Source organism: Melanerpes formicivorus, unplaced genomic scaffold (genome assembly GCF_026170545.1).
Source record: "Melanerpes formicivorus ecotype bairdi unplaced genomic scaffold, bMelFor1.0.p_v2 SCAF_12, whole genome shotgun sequence".
NCBI classification, from domain to species: domain Eukaryota; kingdom Metazoa; phylum Chordata; class Aves; order Piciformes; family Picidae; genus Melanerpes; species Melanerpes formicivorus.
In genome coordinates this window covers 21,327,913-21,340,127 of record NW_027142364.1, presented here as the reverse complement: position 1 = coordinate 21,340,127, position 12,215 = coordinate 21,327,913, and the positions used below count along the sequence as shown (strand labels likewise).

Here is a 12,215-nt window from a genome sequence, read left to right as displayed (position 1 = left end):
ACTGGACATCTCTGAGAAGATGCAACGGTCCCTGGGGACCATGCTTTTGGAGACTGGGCTGGGATCAGAGTGGCTGGAGAGCACCCAGGCAGAAAGAGGCCTCGAGGTACTGGTTGACAGTAGGCTGAACATGAGCCAGCAGTGTGCCCAGGTGGCCAAGAAGGCCAATGGCATCCTGGTCTGGATCAGAAATAGTATGGCCAGCAGGAGCAGGGAAGTCATTGTGACCCTGTACTGAGCACTGGTTAGGCCACACCTTGAGTCCTGTGTCCAGTTCTGGGCTCCTCAGTTTAAGGACATTGAGACACTTGAAGGTGTCCAGAGAAGGGCAATGAGGCTGGGGAGAGGCCTTGAGCACAGCCCTGTGAGGAGAGGCTGAGGGAGCTGGGGTTGTTTAGCCTGGAGAAGAGGAGGCTCAGAGGAGACCTTCTTGCTCTCTCCAACTCCTTGAAGGGAGGTTGTAGCTAGGAGGGGGTTGGTCTCTTCTCCCAGGCAACCAGCACCAGAACAAGAGGACACAGTCTCAAGCTGTGTCAGGGGAGGTTTAGGCTGGAGGTGAGGAGAAAGTTCTTCCCAGAGAGAGTTATTAACCATTGGGATGTGCTGCCCAAGGAGGTGGTGGAGTCACCATCCCTGGAGATGTTCAAGAGGGGACTGGATGTGGCACTTGGTGCCATGGTTTAGTAGTCATGAGGTGTTGGGTGACAGGTTGGACTGGATGATCTTTGAGGTCTTTTTCAACCTTATTGATTCTATAATTCTATGATTCTGTGAAAGATAGAAACCCAATTCTACCATGAGCACATGGGATGTGGCAGTAGAACTTATTTTCCTCCAGGGGTCTCAGTGAAAGATGGAGTGTGATTTTCTGCTTTATTTTTAAAGATATGGCAGGTGTTCCAATAGCAACTGCAGTAATGCACCACAACAGCTGCTATGTGAAGAGATTCTTTGATTTGTTTAATGGGGTGACTTTATATCACCTGCAGGAGAAGGTTTACTGAACCATGCACAGTAAGTTCTGTATGGTCACAGCAGACCTTCCCTTAAAGCAAACCTGCAATGTTTGGCATCCTCTGAGAGGGGAAGTGCAGGGTGGCCCACCTGTCTTACTCAGCTATCTCATGTGGCAAGAAAATCCTTTGTGTACAGCACTCTCCAATGTCAGACTTTCCCACAGTAGTTGTAAGTATTTTCAGGACCTAACAGGGAAAGTTTTATCATCATTTTGCCCTTTTTAGTGATCTTATGTTTTCTTTTTCTTTCTAGCAATGTCCTGCCCTGGAGGCAGTATTTACAAGAGCTGTGGTACTAGGTGTCCCTCTACCTGCATGGGCACTTCAGCACCTGATTCCTGCAGTGCCTTGCCCGTGGAGGGGTGCTTCTGTAAGGAAGGCTATGTGTTGAGTGGAGACACCTGTGTGCCAGAAAGCAGCTGTGGCTGTGTTGATGACAACAACCAGTATCACCAGGCAAGTCACCTCAGACATTTTAACAACAAAAGACAAAAAAAAAGGGACAGGAAATCTCATATTTTATCATCAAGAGAGAAAAAGATAATAATAACAAGAAGAATACAGTCATTATTTGCACTGTTAACAATAACAAAGTAGCCTCATTTTGCCAGTTTTCTTGACCCACAATCTGTGTGTCTACAACTGCCCAAATGGTCTACCTTATAGCATGTACTTCTGCATTCTTGTTTTCCTGCTCAGCTGAATGAAAGCTGGTTCACTGGAGATCACTGCTCTGAACGCTGCACCTGCCACGCCAATGGCGTCATTGCGTGCACGAGCTGGGAGTGTGGAGTTCGAGAGGAATGCAGCATCAAGGATGGTGTGCTGGGCTGTCACTCCAATGGTAAAGCCTGCCTGAAAATGCTTCTCAATGTCAATCCCACCAGTAGATTGAGAGGGGTGATTCTCCCACTCTACTCTGCTCTGGTGAGACCTCACTTGGAGTACTGTGTCCAGCTTTGGAGCCCTCAATACAGGAAGGACATGGACCTGATGGAGGCGGTCCAGAGGAGGGCCATGAAAATAATTAGGGGGCTGGAGCACTTTTGCTATGAGGACAGGCTGAGGGAGTTGGGGCTCCTCAGCCCTGGAGAAGAGAAGGCTCCAGGGAGACCTTCTGGTGGCCTTCCAATACCTTAAGGAGGCCTACAAGAAGTCTGGAGAGGAACTATTTACAGAGGGCTGCAGTGATAGGATGAGAGGCAATGGTTTGAAACTGGAGAAGAGTAGGTTTAGACTGGATGTTAGGAACAAGTTCTTTACAATAAGGATGGTTGAGCACTGGAACAGGTTGCCCAGAGAGATGGTTGAGGCCCCTGCCTTGGAGATATTCAAGGTGAAGCTCAACAGGGCTCTGGGCAGCCTGATCTCAGAATCACAGAATCAACCAGAACCAACCAACCACCTAACCCTATCTAATTAACTAGACCATGGCACTAGGTGCCTCATCCAGTCTCTTCTTAAACACCTCTAGGCACTGTGTCCTCTTGTTCTGTTGCTGATTGCCTGAGAGAAGAAACCAACTCCAACCTAGTTACAACCTCCCTTCAGGTAGCTGTAGACAGCAAGAAGGTCTCCCCTGAGCCTCCTCTTCTCCAGGCTAAACACCTCCAGCTCCCAGTTGCTTTTCATAGGGCTTGTGCTCCAGACCCCTCCCCAGCTTTGTTACCCTTCTCTCAACACATTCCAGCAACTCAACATCTTTCTTGAACTGAGGGGCCCAGAACTGGACACAGTACTCAAGATGTGGCCTAACCAGTGCTGAGTACAGGGGCAGAATGATTTCTCTAGTCCTCATAGCCACACTATTCCTGATCCAGACCAGGATGCCATTGGTCTTCTTGGCCACCTGGGCACATTGCTGGCTCATGTGTAGCCTACTGTCAACCTGTATTCCCAGGTCCTTTTCTGCCTGGCTGCTTTCCAGCCAGTCTGACCCCAGCCTGTAGCACTGCCTGGGGTTATTGTAGCCAATGCGTGGAACCCTGCACTTAGACACTGAGAATGTCCCTGCTCAATGGAGTGAGGTTGGTCTTGATCACCTGTAGAGGTCCCTGCCAACCCAGGTGATTCTGTGGTTCTCCTTCTAGCTTCATTATAAATATCTTTTCACATAAGATGGCAAAGAAGTCCCAAGTGAGCATTGCCAGTGCTGAGATGAAAAGACATGATCCATCTTGCAAGCACAGATCCCCTTCTGTTGTAGTGGGTATCAGCAAAGCCTCATGTTGCCCAAAGGCTTGCAAGATCATTGGGGTTGTGTTTTTTTGTGTTGATACTACAAATTCCAGTCCCACAGCAGCAGCACTACAAGCTATAAATTAGGGAATCATTGAGAACTGCATTTCTGAAAGTCTAGTTGATGGCAAATGTATTTCATATCCAGTTGTAAATTTATTGACTTTTCTATTTACACCTGTGTTTATACATGGAAGTATGGTGTGTGGTGGCTTTTTTTATATAGCTAAGTAGAAAAATCTCTGTATTACTCTCAGCTCCTATAAATCATAGCTACAACAGCACATAAAAATGTATACAGAGACTCCCTTCCTGCCAAGCTGCCAGTTTGCACATGATCTGCAAATTAAACTTAGGAGACATTCCTGGGAGTGTCTTGTTTCCACGTGTCTGTGACTGGCATGAACCTGAGGCAGCTCTGTGAAGGTTTGCCCACACAATACCAGTCAGGATTAGGATGCTGCACTAATGCAAACGTCTTTGGTCATCTGAGTCTGAAGCTCTTAGATAAATTTTCCACCTCCAGGTCAAGCAATATGTCAAGTGGCTGGAGATCCTCACTACCTCACTTTTGATGGAAGGATGTACACTTTCTTGGGTACCTGCACCTACACCTTGGTTGAGGTTGTCAACACCAACAGTGCCACTCCTATAACCATCCTTGGCAAGAATGAAGACAGAGGACTTAGAGGCGCCACGTACCTTAAAGAAGTCTACATAGATATGTACGGTATACGGATCACCCTCCAGAAGAACCAGGGAATCCTGGTAGGTGGTGGTGCTTTTTATTCTGGCAAGAAGTGCCTTTAAATTAGCTCACTAGAGTAGCTGTAGAGAAAAGGAACTTCATGTTCCTGGTAGGTGGTGGTGCTTTTTATTCTGGCAAGAAGTATCTTTAAATTAGCTCACTAGAGTAGCCGTAGAAAAAAGGATCTTCATGTTCCCTAAGGAATGTGTATGCATATGCTTAATACTTATGGGCACCTCCATTTTCTGCTTATCATGGGGAAATGTCATCTCTTACCAGTTCCCAGGGCTTCTGTTCTGTTGGCTGTAGTTTGGAGACAGAGCCCAAAGCCTCCAGACTGCAGAACTATTGCCTGCACCAAAGAATGGGTCTCCCCATTTCAGTAGCTGTCATCAACCCAATCACCTATAGCTAGCTAACAAGAGCAGAGGAAGAGCAAGTCATACTGTATTGGGCTAAAATGCATGGGGTCCATGGCAGTAGTGGAGGCAAGGAATCCACCCTATGGGTGAGTAAGTGCTTGCTCACTGCCAGGGATCTTTCCAGCTCCCTGTTGAAGGCACAGGCTATGAATACTGCCCAGCTTTCCTCAGCTAAAGGCTGATTCCTGCAACCCATAGCTGGAATATGCAATGATGGAAGCTTAAAGGAGCTAAAGCTGTCAAACAGAAATCTTCAGCACTGTGAAGAACATAGAATGTGAGCTGCAAAGCTTTCATGGAGGGATGCCCATATGACAAATGCTTTGTCTCTCCAGCTGAACAGTGAGAGAGTCAACACTCCACTGGAGAACCGGGTGCGAGGCGTGTCCATTGGAAGCGTTGGCAGATTCATAGTACTGGAAACTGACTTTGGTGTGACAGTGAAATTTGATGGCAGTCACCATCTGGAAATCACCCTCCCAGAAACCTACTTCTCCAAGGTAAGATTTAGTATGCAAGCACCTGGCACTGTTTCAGAACTGCTGCTTTGTGCATTTGCCTGTAATCTCTTTTATTCCTGTCTTTTGCCATTGCATCTTTCTTTGTAGCTGCCTTGTGACACATCAGGTTTTTTTCCCTTTCTTTTATTTTCTCTTCACAACAACTTGCTTGTGTTCCAAGGGGGTAACTAAAGAAAATTACCTGGCTAGGGGAATACATCCAGCTTATAGAGTAATCCACCTTGTAGCCTCAGGGGAGCACAGATTTCCTGCAGTCTCTATTTTGTTTCCCTGTGGGTGCAGTCAGACACTAGTGAGTGCATCTGAAATGTCTGGCACAAGACTCATGGCTGTTGGTGATCCAGTCACACCATTTCATAGGCAATGAATAGGAAGTTATTGGGAAGCTGATGCAGAACAGATTGTGCTCAGAGTATGGTTCTTGCAGGTACAAGGCATGTGTGGCAACTTCAATGACAACCCTGAAGATGATCTGGTCTTGCCCAGCGGTACACTAGTTGGTGTCACAGATTTCGGAAACAGCTGGAAAGTGGAAGCAGACAGTGATGAGGGGTAAATTTTACTGCCTCCCTTCCTCCTTCCACCCTTCCTCCCTTCCCTACCATTGTTCAGTACAAGAAGTTTGGACAACAATTTATCCATGGGTCAGCAATGTCCCCTTGTGGACAAGAAAACCAGTGGGATCCTGGGGTGCATTAAGAGGAGTGTGTCCAGCAGAGCCAGGGAGGTTCTCCTGTCCCTCTACTCTGCCCTGGTGAGACCTCACCTGCAATACTGCATCCAGTTCTGGGCTCCCCAGTTCAGGAGGGACAGGGATCTGCTGGAGAGAGTCCAACAGAGAGCTACCAGGATGATTAAATGACTAGAGCATGTTCCCTATGTGGAGAGGCTGCGAGGAGATTTAATACATGTTTATAAATATCCAAGAGCTGGGTGCCCAGAGGGAGGGGACAGGGACAGGCTCTGCTCAGTTGCACCCTGTGGTAGGACAATGGGCAATGGATATAAACTACAGCACAACAGCCTCCACCTCAACATGGGGAGGAACTTCTTGATTGTGAGGGTCACAGAGCACTGGAACAGGCTGCTCAGAGAGCTTTGTGGAGTCTCTTTCTCTGGAGACTTTCCAGCCCTGTCTGGATGTGTTCCTGTGTGACCTGTGGTAGAATCTAGGGTCTTGCTCTGGCAGGGGGGGTGGAATTGATGATTTCCAGAGGTCACTTCCAACCCCTAACATCCTGTGATCCTATGGATACCTTTCACTAGGAAAAAACCATTTCAGTCTCCATCTTACGCATGCCTTTGGAACTTAAATGCAGCTGTGTCTGTGCTTTTGTGCAGCTGTTTATCAGACTCAAGAGAAGATGATGTTCCTCCTTGCACTGCTGCCAATAAAGCAGACATGGAAAGGCAGTGCAATGTCCTAAAATCAGACAAATTCAAGGCCTGCCATAATCTAGTCGATCCTGAAGACTTCATACAGATGTGCATCTATGACATGTGTCTGTATGACGGCATGAAGTCCACTCTCTGCGACATAGTTCAAGTCTATGTGGACACCTGCAGGAGCCATGGAATCACCATCAAATGGAGGAACAGCACATTCTGTCGTAAGTGCACAAGCAAGTGTTGAAAAAATGACCCTTGGCTGCCTGATGGCATGAAAAGAAATGAGCAATATTAGGGGAATGAGTTATGTAAAAGGCAATTAAGCCAAAACTGCCACCAAATGCAGTTCTGGTACTATGACTTCATTGTTGCACTGAACTGTGTCCAAGTTGAGCTTGAGGCACAGCCACAAGCTGTGCCAGGGGAGGTTTAAGCTGGATGTTAGGAAGCAATTCTTCACGGACAGAGAGATTGGCCACTGGAATGTGCTGCCCAGGGAGGTGGTGGAGTCACCATCCCTGGAAGTGTTTAAAAAGAGACTGGATGAGGCACTTAGTGCCACGGTTTAATTGATTGGGTGGTGTTGGGTGATAGGTTGGACTTAATGATCTCATAGGTCTTTTCCAACCTGGTTAGTTCTGTATTCTGTGTTCTTCTTAAATGTACTTAAAGACATTGATTATGTTCTCTTCACCCACACAGCATTGTCCTGCCCGCTCCACAGCCATTACACGGACTGCGTCTCTGCCTGCCCATCGACATGCAATGACATTTTTGCATCTTCCCTTTGTGAGAAGACAGAGGAGTGCACAGAGGGTTGTGAGTGTGATAATAACTATGTGCTCAGTAACGGCGAGTGTGTATCTCTGAGCAACTGTGGCTGCAGGGATGATGACAACAATTATTACAGCGTAAGTAGTTTGTCTGTGGAGCAAACCTCTAGCTGCAGATCTTGTAGAAAGTTGGTCTTCTCTCCACCTGAATGAGAGAAAGAGGAAAATCTTCAGGGTCTGCCTCTTAAATGCCTTCCAGCTGATTAGTAAAAGATGCAGGCTTAAGTGTTGGGAGATGCAGGAGCTTGGGACTTGAGGCTGAAATTAAGACATATTCAAAACTAGTCAAAACTAGAGTCATTCAGACTAGTCCTGGTTTGTGGTCAAATTCTTATATGGAAAACAGTAAGATAAATGGGCTGGGATCTCCCCTCCCAGGCACTGGCCAGGCTGTACCTAGCCAGCCTCTACACCCTTTTCCACTGAACTCTTATTGCACTGCAAAGCTAAGCCCCTCAATAACATCTTATTAACACAACTTCTGTCCAGGCTGGGGAGACCTGGATAACTCCACACTGTACCAGGAGATGTGAGTGTCAGAAGGACGGTGTCATCCAGTGTAAGAGCTACAGCTGTGATTCTGGAGAGACCTGCGTGATCAAAAATGGGAAATACAAGTGCAATCCAACAGGTGAGTGCAGGCAGATCTGCACTTGCTGCTCCATGAGGGCTGGACAAGGAGAAAGGATCTGGGTGTCTGTAGTGGTGTGATGGTTTAATCCACCCCCACCCACAAAACCTCGGCTAGGCGCAGTTGGAGAAGCGAATGGAAGCTGTGTTTTACAAGCAATAATGAAATGCAGTGACTGTGCACAACATATACAGTATTTATACACAAAATATACAGTATTTACAGTATTATATATACACACAGTACTTGTATTCATGAAATATACAGTATTTACAGTATTAGACAAGAATTTACAGATAAGATAACAAACACAGAAATCCTCCTCCTCCTGGATCCCACCTCAGGTTCCCCCCAACCTCTCTCCCCCTTCCCATTTTCTCTAGTTAATTAGACAGAAAAGAGAAGAGTAGAAAAATAATGTTAGGGGAATTCCAGTTAAGCTCAAAGCAGTTGTTAAGAAAGTTAGTTGCTTATCTGATCAGTTTCAGCCCAGGGCCAGCATGCATGCAGTCTGGCCAAAGAAAGAGAACAAAGACGACGAGACTGAGTCCAGAATGTAAGGTCGTAAAACTCCATCCCACTCATCTACCAATGAAATTCCTTTAGAATTAGCTTCCTTTTGTTTTCCTTTTTACACCCAGACATTCAGCTAGATAATTTTGCAGCTATCCTTTCTTAAAGGCACAGCCTGTGACAGTTGTCACAGTGTCCATTCTTCCTTCCATGGCGCTTCCAATCTTTTCCCCAGCGAAAGGCGGCACCTCTGACGGCGCTGCTGATGACGTATTAATGAACACAAAAGTTTTCAGAATAGGAATTTGTTAGAGGGAAGTGGAACAAGAGCCTTAAAATTTACTTGCATCTGGAAATTTGACAGTTCAGTCTGTACCAAAACCAAAGCTCCTAAATGTCTGTGAATCCTTCGGCAACGATCCTGTTTTTCAACACTGCCTGCTAGTTTGAGAACAGAAAAAAAACCAACCACAAAACCAAAGACAAAACAGGATGGAGAAGATCTGAACAGATAAATATCAGTAGTTGCTTTGGATAAGCAAAGTTAATTCCATACTCTCCAGGTGGCTTGGATTGTTTAGGAGACAGTTTGTTGCCTAGTGACTCTATACTTCACTTTTAAAGAATAGTATGGCAAAGGTCTGTATTGATGATCAACACAAGAGCACAATGCAAACCCAGCTCAGCCCTGCTCCACTTTGGCAAAATGCCACAGCAGAGGAACCTCAGCAGTCCTAAGGAGTGACTTGTTCCTGGGAGAATAGAATAGAATAGAATAGAATAGAATAGAATAGAATAGAATAGAATAGAATAGAATAGAATAGAATAGAATAGAATAGAATAGACCCGACCAGACCAGACCAGACCAGACCAGACCAGGTTGGAAGAGACCTTCAAGATCATTGCATCCAACCCATCAACCAATCCAACCCACCTAAATAACTAACCCATGGTACCAAGCACCCCATCAAGTCTCCTCCTGGAAACCTCCGGTGATGGTGACTCCACCACCTCTGCAGTGGGTGGTCAAAGGGATTACTTAGATGATAGTCACTGCTTCTGATTGCTAGGTCTGGTGAACCCTCTAATCAGCCTAGTAACCTCAGAAGCAATCAGTGTGATAGCAGTGAGCCTGCCCAAATGAGACATTGCTTTTCATGTCCCAGTGCTTTTGCAGCAACACACTGCTGAGAGTTATGGAATTGACAGCTCTACTGCCAGCCATGCTGAGTGGCAGAACCATTCCTCTGCAGAGGACCAATGTGCACAACTTAGTCTCTGTACAGACTACGAACCCAAATGTTCTGCTTCTCTTCAGTTGGCTTCCTCTAGCTCTCAGCAGAGGAATGGGTTTCTCTGTCTCTTTATTTGAGTGCCCACTCACTAGGGTGATGCCTGAGCACCCATCTTTGCCTGCTAGCAGCTGGTTTTTTTTACCTAACTTGTTTTAAACTCTGGGATGGGATCTGGCACCTGCATATTCAGACTGAATAGTAATGAAGCTCTTCCCCTTTAGGCTTTGGGAGATGCCGGATCTTGGGGGATCCACACTACACCACCTTTGATGGGCTGGTGCACCACTTCCAAGGGAGATACACATATATTGTGTCTCAGACCATCCCTGACCTACCTGATACCCTGACACCATTCAGAATTGAAGGCATGAACTATCCTCTCCCTCTGATGCCACACCTTACTTACCTGAGAGAGGTTCTTGTGGATGTTTACAATCACACAGTGAGATTCATGCAGAACAAGAAGCTTGTGGTAAGTCTCTCACTGCTTGCAGAGCACAGAGAAAGACTCCCTTTGAGAAAAGAAAAGGAAAACCAAAAGCAATCTGTTTTGCAGAATGTGAAGTATTCAAGCTAACTGTAGTATCACACCAGTGCTACGGAGGGACCACGAATGGGATTTGCAGTTCACAGCATCACAGGATGTCAGGGGTCCAACAGAATGGCCAACTCCCCTGCCAGAGCAGGACCATACAATCTAGCACAGGTCACACAGGAATACATCCAGATGGGCCTTGAAAGGCTCCAGAGAAGGAGACTCCACAACCTCTCTGGGCAGCCTGTTCCAGTGGTTTGTGACCCTTACAGTAAAGAAGTTCCCCCTTGTGTTGAGGTGGAACCTCCTGTGTTGCAGCTTACATCCATTGCCCCTCGTCCTATCACAGGGAGAAGTGAGAAGAGCCTGTCCCCTCCCTGCTGACCCCCAGCACTCAGGGGATTTACTAAATCCCCTCTAAGTCTTCTCTTTTCCAGACTAAAGAGCCCCAAGTCCCTCAGCCTCTCCTCACCAGGCAGTGCTCCAATCCCTTTGTCATCCCTGCAGCCCTCTGTTGGACCCTCTCCAGCAGATCCCTGATCCTCTTAAACTGGGGAGCCCAGTTGTGTCTTGTTTTCTCTCTAGCTATGAATTCTACTTCAAACAAATGGGTAAATAGAGGTTTAAGAATAAAACACCAAATATCCCAAGGCTTACAATAAAGCCATCACCTTTTTTTTATCAGGGTCAGGGAAAAGTGCCAATTATGCTAGGAAAAATGCATTTCCTTCCTGGTGGTGCACTCAGAGTATAGGTAGTTCCTATGTAATTTTTTGGCTTAATGGTAGAAATTTGTCAGGAAGGTATGAAAATGCTGTGCCCAGATCACTTTCCTCAGTATGTGATTTTATTAGCTTTAAAAAAATGAATACTGAGGGGTTTTACCTTGTTAATTTTATATAGTATCATAGTATCATCAGTCAGGGCTGGAAGGGACCACAAGGATCAGCTAGTTCCAACCCCCCTGCCACGGGCAGGGACACCCCACACTAGATCAGGCTGGCCAGAGCCTCATCCAGCCTGGGCTTATGTATGCATACACACACACACACATATATATATATGTTCATTTGCAGCATTGACCTGCACTGAAGTCAACTTTGAATCTGGCCTATATATCTATTCTGAATGGTAACCTTTTCTTCTGCCCCTTGCAGGTGGATGGTGTGACGGTGAGACTCCCTGCCCATCCTCATGAAGGTATTCGTATATACCAGAGGACAACAAGAATTTACCTGGAGACAGACTTTGGCTTATACCTGAGCTTTGATGGCAGTCAAAATGCAGGTAAGTGATAGTAAGACAATGGGCAGGAAAGCTTTAGCTGTATCTCAACAAGTGTCTTCACACCAAAGGAGGCCTGAACCCAAAGTAAAATGAGAAACCTTCATCCTTTGAGCCTATTAAAATGAAATTAAGACAAAAGTGTTGCCAAAAGCAGAAGACCCATGACACTGGCATTTCTTCATCTGGGTCCATCTGAACACAGGAGAAGTGAGAGGCAGAGCCAGACTGGCTCACGTTTTTTCACGTGCAGTAAGGCCTGAGGGGTTAAAAATAAAACCAAATGACTCGAAATTGCTGCTCAAGATGATGGGGTGAAATCTGAATGTGCCCCTGGGCCAGTTTAAGCCAGTCACAGGATTGAGAGCCTCAAGGTATCCAGCTGTGAGTGCATCCTTTCACCTCCTTCCTCTCAAGGCTACTCCAGATAATCCCAGTTTGCTGTGTTTCTCAGTGGGACTCACATCACACGTTGCACACCTCACTCCTGGAAGTGGGACACATGTTCTTGCCGCCGCTGTTGGAAGCAGAGTTACTTCTGATGCACACCAGGATACAGTCATGTGATTTCTGAGTGGCTGGTGAAAGCACCAGGCTGGTTTTACACATGACCATCATTCCAAACCCTAAAATTCCAGCTCCAGAAAGGTCTCTTCTGTAAGAGTTCTGCTACCCAGTGGATTCTAAGTGAGGGGCAAGAAGTGGTTGAGGCATTGTTTGCTGCAAAGCAGTAAGCAGTAGGCACGAAGGGCACTCAGGTGGTGATGTCATGTTAACTAATGCCTTACTG

At 46.3% G+C, this 12,215-nt stretch overlaps 1 protein-coding gene across 1 annotated transcript in view; it reads left to right on the top strand.

Annotated features, from left to right (window-relative positions):
* The window catches only part of LOC137444651 (IgGFc-binding protein-like), a 65,944-nt gene that overhangs the window by 45,940 nt on the left and 7,789 nt on the right, over positions 1 to 12,215 (top strand). The window contains exons 57-66 of the mRNA XM_068145655.1: positions 1,270 to 1,472; positions 1,716 to 1,860; positions 3,781 to 4,022; positions 4,760 to 4,924; positions 5,373 to 5,497; positions 6,287 to 6,555; positions 7,037 to 7,245; positions 7,657 to 7,798; positions 9,828 to 10,078; positions 11,299 to 11,428. Of these exons, the coding sequence (XP_068001756.1) occupies positions 1,270 to 1,472; positions 1,716 to 1,860; positions 3,781 to 4,022; positions 4,760 to 4,924; positions 5,373 to 5,497; positions 6,287 to 6,555; positions 7,037 to 7,245; positions 7,657 to 7,798; positions 9,828 to 10,078; positions 11,299 to 11,428 (1,881 nt within the window). The remainder of the gene's footprint in view (positions 1 to 1,269; positions 1,473 to 1,715; positions 1,861 to 3,780; positions 4,023 to 4,759; positions 4,925 to 5,372; positions 5,498 to 6,286; positions 6,556 to 7,036; positions 7,246 to 7,656; positions 7,799 to 9,827; positions 10,079 to 11,298; positions 11,429 to 12,215) is intronic.